At 32.0% G+C, this 19,948-nt stretch overlaps 1 protein-coding gene across 1 annotated transcript; it reads right to left on the reverse strand.

Annotated features, from left to right (window-relative positions):
• Window positions 1-134: 134 nt before the first annotated feature.
• On the reverse strand, window positions 135-19,854 carry LOC132750082 (E3 ubiquitin-protein ligase DZIP3-like). The gene is made up of 7 exons (XM_060740020.1): window positions 18,817-19,854; window positions 17,778-17,870; window positions 1,943-2,347; window positions 1,403-1,471; window positions 738-918; window positions 444-455; window positions 135-154 (listed from the first exon to the last, which is right to left on the reverse strand). The coding sequence occupies exons 3-7, from the start codon at window positions 2,330-2,332 to the stop codon at window positions 135-137; spliced, it is 672 nt and encodes a 223-aa protein (XP_060596003.1). The 5' UTR covers window positions 2,333-2,347; window positions 17,778-17,870; window positions 18,817-19,854.
• Between the last annotated feature and the right edge of the window lie 94 nt (window positions 19,855-19,948).

Below are 19,948 nucleotides of genomic sequence, written 5' to 3' on the forward strand. Positions count from 1 at the left end.
TAATTCAATAATTCTCATGATATGAAGTTAATGATCCCTGATCTGTTTTACAGTTTTTACATTACTGCTCTTAAAAATATAAATTATTGATGTACTATAGTATACTCAAAGTTAAAATCGTTTTTCTAAAATAATCAACGATTCATCTGAGCGACTGAAAAAATCAACATGCAACTATTTTTCTTTCAAACATAAGATTTCGGAATGTCTAATTGATTAATTATTAATTATCATGAATTTTAAATTTTTCTCTTTATTTACTAGTATGTTTATCTCAGTGCTTTTTAAAACCAAAACCCGCCATCGTGTATGTAAATAATGAAAAAAATTATTTAGTTTAAATCATATAAAAGGTTAAAGTATGCTATATATCAATTTTAATTTCATTAGGTTTATCTTTCATTTATAGTTCTGGAATTTAAAATAATTAAGATTTTACTTACCTATTGCAAAAGCTGAAAATACATACATAAAAAGTAAGCTTAAAATCCATTATTATTGTTTATTCTATGAGAAAGGAAGTTAGAAACTATACAGTGTAACAAATTGAAACATTACTGTTTCCTAATCTAGTCTTCTAACCTACAAATATTTTACCTAGACTTACTAATGATAGTTTAATGACAATGGAATATGTGCCAGTATATTTTTTAAAGAAAGAGCAAAACGTGTACTAAAAGGTGCATATAAAATTGACTCTAAATAATTTTAATATTTTAAAGTAAAAACCTTCATACCCCATTGACTGTTACCCTCTATTTTCTTCATCATTTCTTCTCCAAATGACTTGTCAAGTTTATCCCATTCAACTAATTTTGTCAGCAATTGTTTCTCGTATTCTTTATCAAAGCATTCGAATCTCAATCTCTCTAATGTTTCTTTCAAGTCAGGCATGCCTTGCCCAAGACGCAGTAAAACCTAAATTCAAATGAGCCGCGTCACGACAAAACCAACATAGTAGGTTTGCGACCAGCATGGATCCAGACCAGCCTGCGCATCCGCGCAATCTGATCAGGATCTATGCTGTTCGCTTACAGACCCTATAACAAGTAGAGAAACTGATAGCAAACAGCATGGATCCTGATCAGACTGCCCGGATGCGCAGGCTGGTCTGGATCCATGCTTGTTGCAATCCCACTATGTTGGTTTTGTCGTGACGTGGCTCAAATAATACCTACTTAAAAAAAACTATGTTTTGAAGAAATGACCTTACTTGTATGTAACGAACAGCATTAAGTTCTTCCCATTTTAATAATATACTATGACATTTATTTGTTCAAGACTAGCAATATCTTCCTACTTTCCTACTTCAATTTTCCTGCCATATTATCATTAAAAATGTTGTCATATTTATTTGAATAATTTTTATCAAAATTTCTTTATGTTAAAAAAGTTATAATACCTGACAAACATCCTGCCATTTTGTGTCAAACTCTTTCTCGGTTAATTCAGGTATGGGTTGATGCAAAAACTTAAAAGAAAACGCAAATATGTATAAAAATGTATCGGACTATCCGTTACATTGTTACAAATGTTCTCTTTCAAGATCATTGATTCAAATATCTTTAATTATAACAAATGAATGCTACTTAAAATGAATCAAAGTGAAAACATTTAGGGTGGCTAAAAACGGCATAACTGTAAATGATTCATACATGCTAATGTTGATTTATTTAGAATTATTTTAAAACATCCAACGATATATGTTTATAAACGACAGTTATCAAGATTCTTCAATGTGACAGTGTCATTCTAATTAACAGCCGCGTAAAGCTAAGCTAATATTTGTGAGTTAATGGAATTACTGCTCGTCTATTGAAATAAATACAAAAAATGTTTAACCGTGAACCTAGTTTTTATTTTAATTATTAATTAACATGATATGAAAGTGACTATAAAATGAAAATGTCTGTAAATTCTATTGCATAAGGTATGTCCCTACCTCATTTCTTGAATCTCTTAAACGGACAATGTCTGCCTCAACAGAATGGTCGTTTTGATGCGGTGTATTACCAAATCTCCATACAGGATCGTTCTCCTTCTTTGAGCACAAACATGTCCGGTGTAGTGCAACTAAAAGTGTAATATCATAATCTGCTGACGATGATGAACCAGACGGAGGATACAACAAGATGAATTGTGTTTTTGTTAATGCATTTTTAGACAGGGCCCCAAGCAGGTTGGGCTTTTCTTCAGTAAGAAATGCTTTCCGGTGTGATGTACCTTTGTCAAATGTGTATTTTAAGACTAATGTACCTCCATCGACTATAAGACGAAGAATTTTCCAACTTCTTGTCTTGCCTACTGTCAGAACAAGGTTTTCAGCTGCCATTGTTTAACGGTAGCACTGCAAAAAAATTTTAAAATAATTTTGAAAATCACCAAAAAGAAAAAACAAGAGGGCCATGATGGCCCTATATCGCTCACCTTAAAGAATAGATCTTAACTGGATTTTTCTTATTTAAAACAAGCAACATGTTTATAAAATACTTTAATGTTATTTAGTTCGTGTCAAATGTAAAGAATGTTTGGCCAACAGCAACAGGAATGCAATCAAGTGTATAGAAATACCTCTTTTTTCTTTTCTTTAAAGTATAGGTTGCTAAAAATACACTCCCTGTAGTGTGTTGACATCATGAAAATTTTAACAATGACATCATAATTAACAAGGCAAAGTACAAATTTGGATACTACTTCAATAAAAATGGATCAACGACAAAAATGGCCGGGTTGCATTTGTATACCAAATAACATGACTCATGAGGCTGTGATGTTACAAAAATGTACAACCATTGACCATTAATGTCGAACATTTAACTAAGTCGGTAAACATGAAGTGGATAGGCGATAGACCTGAACTTGGGACCACATATTAATGCAGTCACATTACGAAAATATCAAGAGGCTGTGTTATGTAGATGCTGAGAAAACTGTTACGGAAATTTCCTTCCATTTACAATTAATGCCGAAAATTTAACTAAGTCATCAAACGGGAAGTGGATGAGCCACATACCTGAAATCATATCCCATATATCCCATTGTATGTGACTACATGTTGATGCTGTATACCAAATATCAAGAGGCTGTGATAAGTAGTTGCTGAGAAAATTGTTACGAAAAATTCCTACCATTGACCATTATTATGAATTTAACTAAGTCAGTAAACATGAAGTGGATAAGTGACAGACCTGAAATCGAATCCCATGGTATGGGCCAATGTGTTAATGCTGTATACTAAATATTATGAGGTTCTGTAGAGTAGTTGCTGAGAAAACTGTTACCAAAAATGGCCCAACCAATTCCCTGCCTGCCCGGAATCAAGTCTCAATACATGATGGTAAACAGTATTTTTTTGGCATATGATTATGTAAATTTTTTCGAAAACCAGTATTATAGTTGTACCAGATATCCCATTAGTGTTTAAATATTAAAATATTTTTGATAAAAGTGTTTACTCAGGGGTATCATGTTGGGGACAGGATCTAACCCCCAAGCATCTGTGGTTTATCATATTAGAACACCCCTTACTACAAAAACTTCTTCCTGTTCACATGAGTGGCTCTATACACAGGTTTAATCATAAAATTAAATCATGTAAAATGTTATTTAAAAAAAACAGCAGGGATCTCAGGAAGGTCAGTATTTCACGTGGCAGACTGTTTGGCCAAAAATTTTCATGAGTCAAATCAGTTTTTTCTTGTGTTATTTTTCTACACGAATCATTTTCATGTTTTCAGAAATTACTGTTTGGGAAGTCATTTTTCAAGTTTAAATTGATAACTATAGTAAGGTTAGGCAGTTATAAGTTTCTTGCTTAGTTAACATGATAAAGATAATTAAGTATTTCAAGCACCATGGATAATTACCATAATTATTGTTCCATTTTCACTTACATTTATTGAGGTGATTAACACATGTGTACATGCAGGGGTAAAAGTTACAGAAACTGAAAATACTGAAAGAAACAGTTTGGGGCCAGGGGGCCGCTAGGGACCCCGGTGGGTCCAGGGCAACGCCCTGGCTAGGGGTCTAGGGGGCTGGAGGCCCTCGGAAGCTTTTGCAATTCAGTGAATTTAAAAGCTCAAAAAAAGGCTCAGATACATACTCAAGTGCTTTATTTATCTTCAGATGCAAGTAATCTGATATGTTAAAATGTACACAAATTCTAAATAAATACTATTTAAGCAATTTATACACATTCCACATAACAAATTATGTTCATTCTTTTTACTTTTTTCAATTTCATATCTTAAATTAGATCCTTTTCCATTCTTCCACTTGTTGATGCAGCACACTCTCAACTGACTTGACAATTTCTTCAGATGTGAAAACATTTTGAATTCTCAATCCTAAATGATCCATTACTACTTGACTAGTTTCATCATCAAAGTACTGAAAGATAATATTCAGTACTTTGTTATTGTTTTTTGTTAGTTGCCTTATCCATATTCAAAGATATTAACTTATCTTTCACTTTTGACTTCACTCCATCCTTAACAGATTTGGCTACACCATGTGTTGTTACGTACATTGCACTGGTTGGAGAAAGAGTAGTTTTTTCAAGAGCAGGCTTGTCTTCAGCTAAACGTTTGGCAAGATGTTAGAGATCGCCTGCTATGGAAAATGGCAGACAATGTTCACTAAGAAAGGCAGTTGTGATTGCTCTTTGTTTGGCAATGCGGTCTTCCATACTTTCAATCTTTTTGTCCACAGCTTTTGATGAGCCTGGCAGTACCTGAAAAAGACAATTTTCAAATAAAAGATGTATGAAAACATATTAAATAAAATATGACACTCATAAATTGTCAATTTAGTTTGGAAACAAGGAGTTAATCAAACTAAAAAAACATAGATTAAGAAAATCGTGTTCTAATCCTTAAAATAATATTCAACTGGAAACAAAATCTATTATTTAGGTGGTGAAAAAATTAAAAGTCCAGACCTATTAAAAATTTGGGCATAGGTTCCCCTGCACAAGGCGATTTTTTAATTCAACCCCCAACCCTTGCCCAGACCACATGAAAGTTGGGGGAAGACAGAAGAAAAAGAGGGTGGGGTAATGTGCATTGTTTATTATTAACTACACAATGCACAACTAAACCTCTATTCGTTGCTAACTCTAGATAGTGGCTAAACTACACAGAGAAATGATCTTACTTGGTCTAAGATTCTTTTAGTGGTCCTCATCTTCAGCTCATCGTGATTAAGAAGCACCTTTTTTCTGTTCGATTTGTCTAGTTGATCGTTTTGGAACAGACTTCACAAAAGCCCATTGCATTTGGTTTCTTCAACCAAGCATCCCATTTTTCACCTTTAGATTCCTTTTCCGCTAACCACTCCCACCTCCATTTGTTTTTTGCACCCTTTTTCAGATCGTTAGTATTAAAACCAGTTGTCATTGTATTTGTACATGCATTTTGACATCAAATGACTATGCAACAAACGATTTCATTGGCTGGTAAAAATAACGACGACCAATCAAATCCGACCTTGTATAAACTAGCTCAATTTTTCATCGGCAATCTCCGTATTGTAATTGTTTTGATTCGTATATTTCCCATTTTGTGCAAACGGGTCTGAGATGGACAAATTTATTCAAAAATATATATCAAGCATTATCAAGCAATGTGCACACGCTAATTAATGAGGCATGCACACAAACCCTTCCCGATTTCTCATCGGATTTACGTCATTCAGAAAAATGACCTCGGAGATCGCCGAAAATACGAATTCCGTCATGTATAATTTTAGAAATGATATCAAGGGAGGTGATTTTTACATAAATACTAAATGTAATCCCTTAATACTTCACAAATAGTTAGGCTAATAAAATACCTGTTTCAACGAAGCACACGATAATTGTATTTCATTTTCACTTCTTTGTTTTGAAATACGAGTTTATGTTACAAAATTTCTCAATTTCCTTGTTCAAGGCCGCCATTTTGTCCTACTTCCGGTTTACTTTAGTTTATAGGTCAGACTGATACAGATGTTTTCTAAGACTCAGGACTGATTGATATGCATTATTTAATGATTTGAATTGAATGTTTATGATCAGAATGAAATATCATGACATAATTCGTTCAGCAGATTCAGTAAGACCGGTGTACACAATGTTGAAATATATTTTTCCCGCAAACCGGAAAGAAGAATTTAAGTAATATCCGTACTGTAAATTAAACTTTTATCTTAATCAGCTATTTTTTGTGAAAAGTATACAACATTTTTTTTGTTCACTTTCGTTTCTTTGTGCAATATCTTACACAATAAAATGTGCAAGTCAATGTCAAGAACCAAATTTGAAAATATATTGCATTTTATTTCGGAAATGACACAGCTAGTCTCCTTTCTGATGATGTTACGAAATTAAAGGAAGAATCCATTATTGAATGGGGAAATCAACTTCACTGTAGCTCTGAAATTAAGGCTATTCTGATTGACTTTGTTTTGAATTAACATTCACATTCAACAACATTTTCATCTTTCTAATGCTTTAACAGAAAAAATCCTCAAAACAATGTCTGTTGAGACAAAAAATACAAAATACACTTTCTCAATTTATCCCTACAAAGACAGTCTATACAATCTTGCAATTAAAAAACCCTTTAACCCGATTTGCAGTTATTTATTTATAACTGCAAATCGGCTTTAACTCGGCAGTAATTAGTGTAGCCGCTTTTTTCATGAAGAAACCAGTGAAAATTGTGATTGGCATATTATAATTAGCCTGGTCAGGTGTTTCTAAAAAGGCTGATAACACTGTAGCAAAGCCAGGATACATTCAAATTTATTACATAGATAATAAACGTGGAGCTCAGCTCGCAGAGACAAATGAGTACACAGTAACTTTTTGATATCCTTTTAACTCTAAGAAAAATATCAATTATTAACTGCTGACTGTTTATATTTTCTAGAAAAAGTAAGCAAAACATTATTTTGTTTCATATGACAGGAATGAATTGCATTAACAATCCTAGGTATTGTTGAAAAAAATAAGTAATTGGGCCCCATCTTTGTTTGTACGTGACTGCTGGGGAAAAATAATGTTATGCTTAATTAAAGAGGTGACACTTTCTATATTTTTATCTGATATTGAGTTGTAAGAGCCGATTTGCAGTTATATGGGTAAGAGTTCGATAAGACTCCATACGGTCGTCTTAATACGAACTCTTACCCATACATATTTTGATTTTATATCCAGTATTAACTGGGTCTTTATTTGTTTCATCATCTCATCGCATTATCGTATTTAACTTAAAAAGAGGCATTTGAAGAAGAGTTGTATATACATCTATATAGTTTAAACTTTAAATTATTTCTGATTAAAACAATAAGATACATTACAGAATATCTACGACTCTTATTTAATACTTTAGTATTTTTCGCTTAGATTTCACCAACCTCAGCCTTATGGCATAAGGTTATGCTATTTTCTAAAGAAAAAAATCAGCTTAAAACTTAACAGTAACTTGATGAACAACATGCTGATAATTATTGCATATGCAAATAACTGCAGAACAATATTAAATATTACCATATACGGTATATATAGAAAGAATATACTATTATCTCAGAACTTTTTTTATCTATGTTGGGTTCCAATTCAACCACTTTTCAGTTATATGGGTAAGAGTTGGCAGATTTGCAGTTATATGGGTAAGAGTTTGATAAGATTCCCTACGGTCGTCTTTATACAAACTCTTACCCATACATAACACTGGCTGGGGCGACATCAAGGGATGTTTCTGCAAAAATAGGTCGAGGCCGTTAAGCCGATACGATTTTTTGCAGAAACATCCCGAGATGTCACCCAAGCCAGTGCTATACCCCCATAACTAATGAGTTTCATATACTATAACTGTTTTATCGCAATTTCAAAAAAAAAATGTTTTGTAATAGAAATCAGCAAAGAAAAATGAAACCCAAAATAAAATGAACAAATAGATCTACCATCTAATGCTTTCTAAAGCTTAATTACAGCTTTTCATAATAAGGCAGTTGTTTGAAGGTGTTTTCGCTGCCCCCCCCCCCCCTAAAAAAAGGAACAAGAAAGAAAGAAATGGATATCAATTACACAACCTATCGCTTTTCCTTGGGAACCCATTACTTGTAGCTATTTGTGTTTGGAAATTCCGTCTCGTTCTTTTAACCTGATAACCTTATATAATTATGTTTTCAAAGAATTGAACCTAAACAAAGAAGTTCATTTAACACTATTTAGAACGAATTGGAAGATGTCCTTTATTTTTACAGCCCGTAACCTGTAATTAATCATGTTTGGAATATTGTATTCATCTGGATATCCAGTATAAACTGGGTCTTTATTTGTTTCATCGTCTCCTCGCATTATCCTATTTAACTTAAAAAGAGGCATTTGAAGAAGAGTTTTATATACATGATGTCATCTATATAGTGTAAACGTTATATTATTTCTGATTAAAACAAAAAGATACATTTCAGAATATCTAAGAAAAAATCTTACACTCATTTAATACTTTAGTACTTTCCGCTTAGACCTTATGGCATAAGGTTACAGTATGCTATTTTCTAAAGAAAAAAGTCAACTTAAAACTTAACAGTAATTTAATGAACTTTAACAACATGTTGATAATTAAAGCATATGCAAATACATGTAACTGCAGAACAATATTAAATATTATCATATATATTATATATTATCAACCAATTTAAATATTTTTCGTGAAATTGAACAAAAATTCATAAAATCATTAAATAAAACAGCGTACTTAATTTTGACCTTACCTTACCTGTATTTATTTATATTTGGGATTTTCAATGTGAATAAATATATGCATTTAGACTTTTTCTTAAAACTGGTCTTTAGTTACAATAACGTATTTTATCACAGTAACTTACTGTCCTTTCAAAAAATCATTGCGCAAGGAATAAACGTAGACTATTCTTTAGCTAATTTATGATAAAATTTCATATGATTATTTACTCGATATAAACAAAAGAAAAAAAGTTTTTTAATCCCATATATATAAGTCAGTTAAGGGTATTTAAAAAATTAATTACATTACGTTTGGGCTAAAGAATTAAATTGTTTCAGGCGAAAAAAAAGGATCTGCTAATGTCTGAGAGATTAGCAAATTAGTTGCACTTCAGAATGCCTCCGCTTAATGTAAATAATACAAAAAGTGATATGTAAATAAAAAGTTTCTGTCACTTTACATTCACATTTAGGAGTGATGAAAATATTTACAGTGTTATAATTATGATGTTTAATTTAATGTGTTGCTTTTTCAATGCGAACAATTTAAGGTTCTATATTCAATTATTCTCTAAAAGCAATATTACATGTCAGACTCTGTAAACTGAAATTGATACAAACAAATATTAAGGAAAAAATGAGAAATTATCATTGGTTTTTTTTTTCAGTAATGGAAGGCTAGCATTTGACGTTCAAAGGGATTAAGGAATGGCAAAATGATTTAAACTGTAATAATGTAATGGCACACAATGGGAACCCATTATCTGTTATTATTTACGTTTGGAAATTCCGTTAAGATGACCTCCAATATTTTATTAAAGAATTAAAAAGTAGACATAGATGCAAAATGTATAGTATTTCGAACTTTTATTTACAATAGCTTTCACGAATCATCACCTAAATTATCGTATTCAACTAAAGCAAAACTATCTGCAGAATTGCCTACATTGTATGTCATAATGATTCATACACAGGTAATCAACACGATAGATTTCAATGCATTTACCTTTAATAGTATATACACTAATTACTTAGCTTTAGTTATTGACAAAGTACGATCAACTGTAGTTGACTTACCATATAAAATTAAATATGTAGTAATAAGCATGCTTTGACAAGATGGCATTTGTCCTTGAACTTGTAATTTAGAGATTGAACAAATAACAATGTATTCTTTAATACACCTCCTGTTTGTGCATGTCCTGACGTTTTAATTAACTTAATTGATTTTGTGTGTAAATTTCTCATTTAATTATTACTATTATCATTATTACTATTCAAGTTTCGTTTTCTAAGAAAACCGCGTATCTTGATTCAAATAAACATCGAATCATACATAGAATCAAACAATATTTAAAACTTACGTCACTATCAAATAGTACTAATTCCAAATCCATCTAACTGGTAAAATTTCCGAAAATATGGCTGAGTCAGCTTTCCTTTTATCCATTCGTCTACAGTAATTTGGTTCGTCTAATATAATAATTGAATGATAATATTGAAACGTCAATAAACTGTTTTAAGAAACAATATCCATGCAGAATGCACGTACGTAACTTACTTTGAGGACGAACATCTGTTTTTTTATATATCAAAAAAACTTTGATAATTAAACAAAATTGAAATGAGTTGTCTATTTACATTTATTCGGTTAGATACCAGATAACAACGGATCTACAGTGGGGGCTTGGAGCGAAAACACGCTTATTAGCGGGGGCGCGGGGCGATGTTTAAAACTAAAACTTTGCCCTGCAGCCCCGCTAATAAGTGTTTTCGTCCCGCGGCCCCGCCAAGCGAAAAGTCAAGAATTAACAAGTTAAAGTGGCAGGGGCGCAGAGCGAAAACATGCTTATTAGTAAGGGCGCGGGGCCAAGTTTAGTAAATAAAATTTTGCCCCGCGATAGCGAGGAGCAAGATTTCAGAAACAAAACGGCGGGGGCGCGTAGCGAAAACAGCAAATTAGCGGGGGCGATGTTAAATAAATAAAACATCGCCTCATGTCCCTACTTATTAGCGTGTTTTGGCCAAGGGACCCCTGAAAGCGAAAAGTCGCAAATAAACAAGTTAAAATGGTTTTCTTTTTTAAACTTTGCCCCACGCCCCCTGATATATAATAAGAGTGTATTCCGCTCCGCGTCCCAACCATTTTAACTTGATAATTCTTGACTTTTTGCTTGGCGGGGCCGCAGGGCGAAAACAAGAATGACACAAATCAGCCACCATGCGGTCGGCTGACAACTTATGTTAAAGGCCTGCATACAACAAAGCGTCAGATGAGCTAAAAATTGAATTTTTGTGTCCTAAGGATGGAAGCAATGGTTGTCAATATACATGTGTTGTTCCCATTCTTTAATTATTCAAGCTAGAAACGGTCATAATAAATATATAAACAACAAATTTACTTGAAAATATTTTATATAACACATCTTGCACCACAAATAATTTTAATGGCATCAACTGTTTAAAAATATGAAAACAACATAAACTTAACAATGGAATGATTGGCTCTTTAAAAGCGATACTAGCCATATCCACCATGTCATTTAATAATCTAAATAATGTACAGTATTAAAAAATTAACAACTGATCTTTGCTGGAATTTTTTGTCTGGTAGATGGTATAATATGAAATAAATTGCTCATTGCAACCATTTTTGGAAAACTATTTATCACAACATTCCATTTTGTGAAGATAAGGAAAAAGAGTACATAAAGAAAATGTAGAATATATTTGTTTGTTTGTTTGTTTAATTTTACGCCTTTTCCCCAACAGTATTTCAGTCATATAGGCGGGTAGTTTCCTAACCATCGTTCCTGGAGAGTTACACCAGTACTAGACTACCTTCCTCCGTGCTAAACTATCAAAGCATATCCCGGGGATGACTTCGAAAAAAAGGCGAGGTCAAAAATGGCTTTGTAATACTGTTTGCACAAGCCACACGTGCAAATTGAAACAATGCATTTATTCCGTACTCTTAGTATGTAAATACCAAATTGATTTAAGATAATAAAGTGTGTTTTGTTCTGTTCAATTTATATGATTAAACGAATGTTTTTTGATAAGAACAAACAAACTACATGTACATTAAAAAACTTACCATTTAGATTTTCCTCATACGTACCATAGGATATTTTTTCGGAAATAAAACTATTTTAACTGATAATTTTAGAATGTTTGCGTTTTTTTTATATAAACGACATGCTTATATAAATGATATGTTAAATCATTTGTGCATAACATATATCAACATTGTCGTAATTATAAATTAGATGTCAATTACTAGTATTACGACACAACTTATTTGCTTTATCATGGGAACCCATTACTTGTGAAAATTCCGTCTTGTTCTTTTTATATATGAGCCTAAACAGAGAAGTGAAACAATTCTACGAATTTGAAGAGGTCTTTTATTTTCACAGCCAATTACCTCTAATTATTTATGTTTTGAATAAACTGGGTCTTTATTTGTTTCATCGTCTCCTCGCATTATCGTATTTAAATTAAACAAGAGGGCCATGATGGCCCTGAGGTCGCTCACCTGTTTATAGGCCCCCGGAGCGGGGCCAGTTTAAACCCCAGGGCTTTTATTTGAACAAACTTGGAAGACACCCATAAAAAGACGTTTCGTGATGTTAAGTTTTTACTACACACTTAAAATGAAAAACAATGATTTTGCGCCCCCCCCCCCCCGGCAGGGCCAATTTTAACCCAAGGGATTTTATTTGAACAAACTTGGTAGACACCCATAAGAAGATGTTTCATGCTAAACATCTAAGCTCTAGCTCATTTGGGTTTTTAAAAGAAGATTTTTTAAGTTTTTACTATACACATATAGTTAAAAACAATGACACCCCTGGGGCGGGGCCAGTTTTGACCCCGTGGCTTTTATTTGAACAAACTTTGTAGACACTTACTAGAACATGTTTCATGCTTAATATCTAAACTCTAGCTATTTGGGTTTTTTCAAAGAAGATTTTTAAGTTTTTGCTATACACATATAAGGAAAATCAATGACCCCCGGGGCAGGGCCAATTTTGACCCCAGGGCTTTTATCTGAACAAACTTTGTAGACACTCACTAGAAGATGTTTCATGCTTAATATCTAAACTCTAGCTATTAAGGTTTTTTCAAAGAAGATTTTTTAGGTTTTTACTATATACATATAGTTAAAAACAATGACACCCCTGGGGCGAGGCAAGTTTTGACCCCGGGGTTTTTATTTGAACAAACTTTGTAGACACTTACTAGAACATGTTTCATGTTTAATATCTAAACTCTAGCAATTTGGGTTTTTTCAAAGAAGATTTTTAAGTTTTTGCTATACACATAAAAGGAAAATCAATGACCCCGGGGCAGGGCCAATTTTGACCCCAGGGCTTTTATCTGAACAAACTTTGTAGACACTCACTAGAAGATGTTTCATGCTTAATATCTAAACTCTAGCTATTTAGGTTTTTTTCTAGTTGTTGCTATACACATAAATTATAAGGAAAATCAATGACCCACGGGGTGGGGCCAATTTTGACCCCAGGGGTTTTATTTGAACAAACTTGGTAAACACCCATTAGAACATTTTTCATGCTAAATATCTTAGCTCTAGCTCTTGAGTTCTTTAAAAGAAGATTTTTTAAGTTTTTACTATATGCATATAAGGAAAATCAATGATCCCCTGGGGCGGGGCCAATTTTGACCCCAGGGCTTTTATTTCAACAAACTTGGTAGACACTCATTAGAACATGTTTCAAGCTAAATATCTTAGCTCTAGCTCTTTTGGTTCTTTAAAAGAAGATTTTTTTTAGTTTTTACTATATGCATATAGGAAAAATCAATGACCCCCTGGGGCGGGGCCAATTTTGACCCCAGGGCTTTTATTTGAACAAACTTTGTAGACACTCACTAGAAGATGTTTCATGCCAAATATCTAAGCTCTAGCTCTTTGGGTTTCTTAAAAGAAGATATTTAAAGTTTTTTCTTTCGGTTGCCATGGCAACCAGAGTTCTGCATGGAATTAAATTCTTTGAACAATTTTTAAAGGTGACCACCAAAGGAACATTTCTGTGAAGTTTGGATGAAATTGGCTTAGTGGTTTATAAGGAGATGTCATTTAAAGTAAAAGTTTACGGACGGACGACGGACGGACGGACGAAAAGCGATCACAAAAGCTCACCCTGTCACTTTGTGACAGGTGAGCTAAAAAGAGGCATTTGAAGAAGAGTTTTATATACATCTATATAGTGTAAACTTTATATTATTTCTGATTAAAACAAAAAGATACATTACAGAATATCTACGACTCATATTTAATACTTTAGTACTTTCCGCTAAGATTTCACCAACCTCAACCTTATGGCATAAAGTTATGCTATTTTCTAAAGAAAAAGTAAACTTAAAACTTAACAGTAACTTAATGAACAACATGCTGATAATTAAAGCATATGCAAATAACTGCAGAACAATATTAAATATTATCATATACGGTATATATAGAAAGAATATACTATTATCTCAGAACTTCTTTTATTCATGTTGGGTTTCCATTCTCTGTAACTATATTTGTTTGGAAATTCAATCATTTTAAATATTTTTTTGCAAATTTGAACCAAAATTCATAAAATCATGAACTAAAACAGCGTACTTAATTTTGACCTCACCTTACCTGTATTTCTTTATATTTGGTATTTCCAATGTGAATGTGCATTCAGATTTCTAGTTCTTAAATATCTTTAAATTACATCACAGTAACGTACTGTCCTATCAAAAGCCAATCAGCAAGGAATAAACGTAAACTAGTCTTTAGGAAATTTATGATAAAAATTCATTTGATTATTTACTCTAAATAAACAAAAGGAAAAAGTTTTTTAGTCCCATATATATAAGTCAGTTAAGGGTATTTAAAAATAATTACATTACGTTTGGGCTAAAGAGGCGAAAAGAAAAGATCTGCTCATGTCTGAGAGATTAGCAAATTAGTTGCACTTCAGAATGCTTTCCCATAATCTTATACTGTTGCTGTAAATAATACAAAAAGTGATCTATAACAAAAGTTTCTGTCAATTTTCATTCACATTTTGGAATGATGAAAATATTTACAGTGTTATATGATGTTTAATTTAATGTGATTCTTTTTAATGCGAACAATTTAAGGTTCTATATTCAATTATTCTCTAAAAGCAATATTACATGTCAGACTTTGCAAACTGAAAATGATACAAATATTAAGAAAAAAAAGAGAGAAATTATCATCGTTTTTTTCAGTAATGGAAGGTTAGCATATGACGTACAAGGGGATTCAGAAAACTGTCGATGTTGGTAAAATGATAATAAATAAACTGTATTTATGATCAACATTATTTTTTGTCCAATCACATTGTAGTATTTTTCAAATTTCTGCTAAGTCTAACTTTGGTTAATGTGTACTAACTAAATATTTACTTAATCTGTCGTCTAACCAGTCAAACAAATTTCAATAATGCATTATATTAGGGAGGAGTTAGAGGTGTGGTTTGCAAAATATCTAGGTTAGCAAAACAATGCCAACGTAAAAAGAAATTAGGCGAGGTCAGGCGTTTCTAAATGTGAGGATACAATCAATTAATTAATTATATAGATAAAACATGTGGGGCTCGCAGAGACAAATGATTACATAGTAACTTTTTATATCCTTTTAACTCTAAGAAACATGTCTGTTATAACTTGCTGACTGTTTTAAACGGAAAAGTAACCAAAACATTATTTTCTTTCACTGCATTAACAATCCTTGATATTAAGAATACAATGATTACATTGTTTGGCTGGAGAACTCATTGAAAATGGACCCCCTCCATCTGTAAACCTAAATCGACACACAGAAAAAAAGAACTTTTTTCAAATGAGCAAATCAATAGGGATTTAAAATGTTAGTGAATAACTTGAAGCTCATAACAAATTTGTATCAGTTAATAATCTCTAAGAATAGGTTAGTGTTTAATAATACGTATTTTTAACATATAATCAGGCACATTTTTTACTGAAATGTCACAGAATTTATACCTTTATCTACAGTAAGACAATCATGTTTTTATAAAATATCTGCGAGGAAAACGATGCAATTAGGTAAAAACAATGGAGTTAATAGAATGTGTACATCCTTTTAAAATAAATGGAAAATGTGAGGAAAATACATTAGAGACTATTAATTGATACAAATTCGTTATTAGCTTCAAGTTATTCATTAGCATTTAAAATCCCTATTGATTTGCTTATTTGAAAAACAGTTCACTTTTTTATCTTTCTGTGTGTCGATTTAGGTTTACAGATGGAGGGGGTCCATTTTCAATTATATTCTTAATATCAAGGATTTTAAATGCAGTTCATTCCTATCAAGTGAAAGAAAATAATGTTTTGGTTACTTTTTCTACAAATTACAAAGTTTAAAACAGTCAGCAATTTATAACAGACATTTGTCTTAGAGTTAAACGGATATAAAAAAGTTACTATGTAATCATTTGTCTCTGCATGCCCCAGATGTATTATCTATGTAATAAATTAAATGATTGTATCCACACATTTAGAAACACCTGACCTCGCCTATTTTTTTACGCTGGCATTGTTTTGCTAACTAGATATTTTACAATTCAGAGTGCAAACCATACCTCTAACTCCTCCCTAATATAATGCATTATTGTAATTTGTAAGACTGGTTAGACGACTGATTTAGTTAGTACACATTAACCAAAGTTAGACTTAGCAGAAATTTGAAAAATAATACAATGTGATTGGACAAAAAAAATAATGTGGATCATTACATTTTCCATTTATTTTAAAGGATGTACACATTTCATTAACACCATTGTTTTTACCTAATTGCATAGTTTTCCTCGCTGTTTTTTCCACATATTTTATAGAAACACCATAGTCTTTACTGTAGATAAAGGTATAAAATCTGTGACATTTCATTAAAAAAATGTGCCTGATTATATGTTGAAAGGGCCATTAATTTAGCTAATCTTAATGTGACATGTAAGAAACTTGACAAGGTGTAGACATCTTGTAGAGCGAAAAGGCGGAGTTATCGGTGATGAGAAATGCCTTGTTTTTGGTTGAAAAAAATAATGTTGATAATTAAATAGGTTAATGTTTAATAATACGCATTAACAAAAATAATTGGTCGCCTGCCTGTGGCAGGCTTGAACAATTATTTTATTAAACACTAACCTATACATAATGTAATGGCGCACGATGGGAACCCATTATCTGTAATTATTTACGTTTGGAAATTCCATACAGGCGACCTCCAATATTTTATTAAAGAAAATTAAAAACTAGACATAGATGCAAACTGCTGTATAGTATTTCGAACTTTATTTACAATAGCTTTCACGAATCATTACCTTAATTATCGTATTCAACTAAAGCAAAACTATCTGCAGAATTACCAACATTTTTGTCACAATGATACATAACACGATAGATTTCAATGCATTTATCATTATGTTAAGTCCTTCAATAGTACTTAGCTTCAGTTAATGACTATGTACGATCAACTGTACTTGACTTACCATATAAAACTAAATATGTAGTAATAAGCATGCTTTGACAAGATGGCATTTGTCCTTGAACTTGTAATTTAGAGATTGAACAAATAACAATGTATTCTATAATACACCTCCTGTTTGTGCATGACGTTTTAATTAACTTAATTGATTTTTTTGTGTGTAAATTTCTCATTTAATTATTACTGTTATCATTATCACTATTCTAGTTTCGTTTTCTCAGAAAACCCCGTATATTGATTCAAATATACATTGAATCGAAACAATAAAACTTACGTCACTATCAAATAGTACTAATTCCAAATCCATCTAACTGGTAAAATATCCGAAAATATGTCTGCGTCAGCTATCCTTTTATCCATTCGTCTACAGTAATTTGGTTCGTCTAATATAATATTCAGGCAAGTTTTATTGAATGATAATATTGAAACGTCAATAAACTGTTTTAAGAAACAATACATCCATGCAAAATTAAAAAATTTATATGTAAAGAATGCACGTTCGTAACTTACTTTGAGGACGAACATCTGTTTGTTTGATTATAATGAGTTGTCTATTTACATTTATTCCAACGTGTCTATTTATAACTTTCCGCTTTGGTTGTCCTTATTGGCTTGCAGCCACGGCTGCAAGCCCATTTGTTTTGGAAAACTTGTTCCGGTTAGGTGGTTTCCTGCTTACATTTGTTAGTGCATGATTGAACGAGAAACCAGCTGCAATCGTGCCAATCGCAACTTTTTGGCCCTTTCCGTCACTCTTCGGTTTAATGATTATAGCCGATGTAGTTCCGATTGCAATCGTGACAATTCGGGCGATTCCGTCATACTGCGGAATCAGACGAAGTAATATTACGGAAATCTAAGCTATTTTAGTTACTTCGGTAATCCCAGTTTGTTTATATAAATAGGATTTCTATTTTTACTTGATTTATCGGTTTAAACCGTAATAAATTATAAACGAAATTGTTACGTTTCAATTCTTTTTCAAGACGCAAAAGTTACTTTTATAATTGTTTTTGTCTGTATTAGTTTTGTATATTAATTAACATATATACCTTATACAATAGAGGATGGTTACGTCTCCAAAGGGTGGTCTTGCTTACCAAATCACAGAGAATATTAGTGCATTATCGAGTTATATTAAGATCTAATGAACGCAGTGAGGTAATCTAAAAATAGCCCATGCATATCATTAACCTTACCGTATCTGTGGTTGTGTAACATAGTTGATACATGCTTATCAATTGGTACCACGTAACGAAGTATTTTAGTGCATTTACTTGTCCATAAAGATGCTATATAAATGAAATTAGCAACTGCCAAAACGAATGATTTCTCTGGAAATGAAATGTGCACACTTGTTTCCTTTTCAGTATGATAGAATAGTTAGTATTTTTATTATTGATTATTTTCTTTATAAGTTTTATACAAAAGAGAATAGATTTCAAATTGTTTTGACAAAAAATATTCGTTTTTACAAAAAAAAAAAAAACAACTAAATAAACACTTTATGAAGGCAAAACTGTGCAAGCCTTTCCTTTTAAAAGGAAACTTTATTTTAACCTTAATATATTTTCTGAAAATAAGAAAACTTATACTTTCACTTTCATTTTAATTAATTTTATTTGGCTGATTAGCGGACATGCTAATATCAAACATATGTAAATATTTGCAGAACAATATAAAATAATTACAAAAATGTATATACAATAAGCTTAATACTCATAAATATAAAATGAATACCATCTATCACAGCAGAATGTGTTTGTTTCATTTTGGGAACCCATTACCTGTAATCCAGACAACTTAACTTTGCCACCAAAAATAGAACCCTTCTTTTGTGTTTCCCATTACCTGCGTTTATTCATATTTGGAATTTCCTATGTGAACATTATAAATACATGTAGGGTTTTTACTTATATTTTCAATTTTTTTTTTTACAAAATGAGCTAAGGCAACACTAAACTGGTTAAAACAGAAGCTCAAGGCAGATTTATCTTTAAAAATATTAAACTTTATTTGTCTTGCCAGTATTTCAATACATTTATTGATCTGTGACATGTGAACATTAACAGTCTAGTTATCCCCCTAAGCAGCATATAATTGTCATGTTTATAGTTCTACACAGGGACAACAAGAAAATTCCCTATAATATTAATTCCTAGGGGCATGATAATCTTTATAGCGGACAATAAGGCTATGCGCAAGTCAAAGAAAGTAAGTTCTAGCTAGCCGATGTAATTACTCAGAAAAAAAAGAGCTTACATTGAAAGTGTATTATTAGCTCCGGTTACCTATTGCATCCGACAGGAACTTCTTCAATAAATTATGTAGAGGGCTACCATTTATTTTCCTTGTAATTGACCTGTCAATGAACTACATGTAGAAATGTCGCCCCCAACCCCATCTCAGTTTTTAACAGAATTTATACACACACAACTTTTTAAAGGGTTGCATAGGAATTGTATGTGTATTTTGGATAAGATAATGTAACATTCCGGACGATGGAGAACTAATGTCAAAAAGCCAGCACTTAGCACACAACAAAGCGTCAGATGAGCCAAAAATTAATTTTCGTGTCCACAAAATTTACCTAACGTTGGAAGCAACGGTTGTAGATATACATGTGCTGTTCCCATTCTTTCATTATTCAAGATAAAAACACAGATATCTTATATTTAGCT

The sequence above is a fragment of the Ruditapes philippinarum genome, unplaced genomic scaffold (assembly GCF_026571515.1).
Source record: "Ruditapes philippinarum isolate M1 unplaced genomic scaffold, ASM2657151v2 ctg1899_1_1_1_1, whole genome shotgun sequence".
NCBI classification, from domain to species: domain Eukaryota; kingdom Metazoa; phylum Mollusca; class Bivalvia; order Venerida; family Veneridae; genus Ruditapes; species Ruditapes philippinarum.

Excerpts from the sequence above, each read along its gene's own strand:
- LOC132750082 (XM_060740020.1), bottom strand. The coding sequence starts at position 2,332 with ATGGCAGCTGAAAACCTTGTTCTGACAGTAGGCAAGACAAGAAGTTGG. Across the intron at positions 1,472-1,942 it reads TAAGAGATTCAAGAAATGAG|TTTTTGCATCAACCCATACC; the intron begins GTAGGGACATAC and ends TTTTCTTTTAAG. Across the intron at positions 919-1,402 it reads AATGGCAGGATGTTTGTCAG|GTTTTACTGCGTCTTGGGCA; the intron begins GTATTATAACTT and ends ATTTGAATTTAG.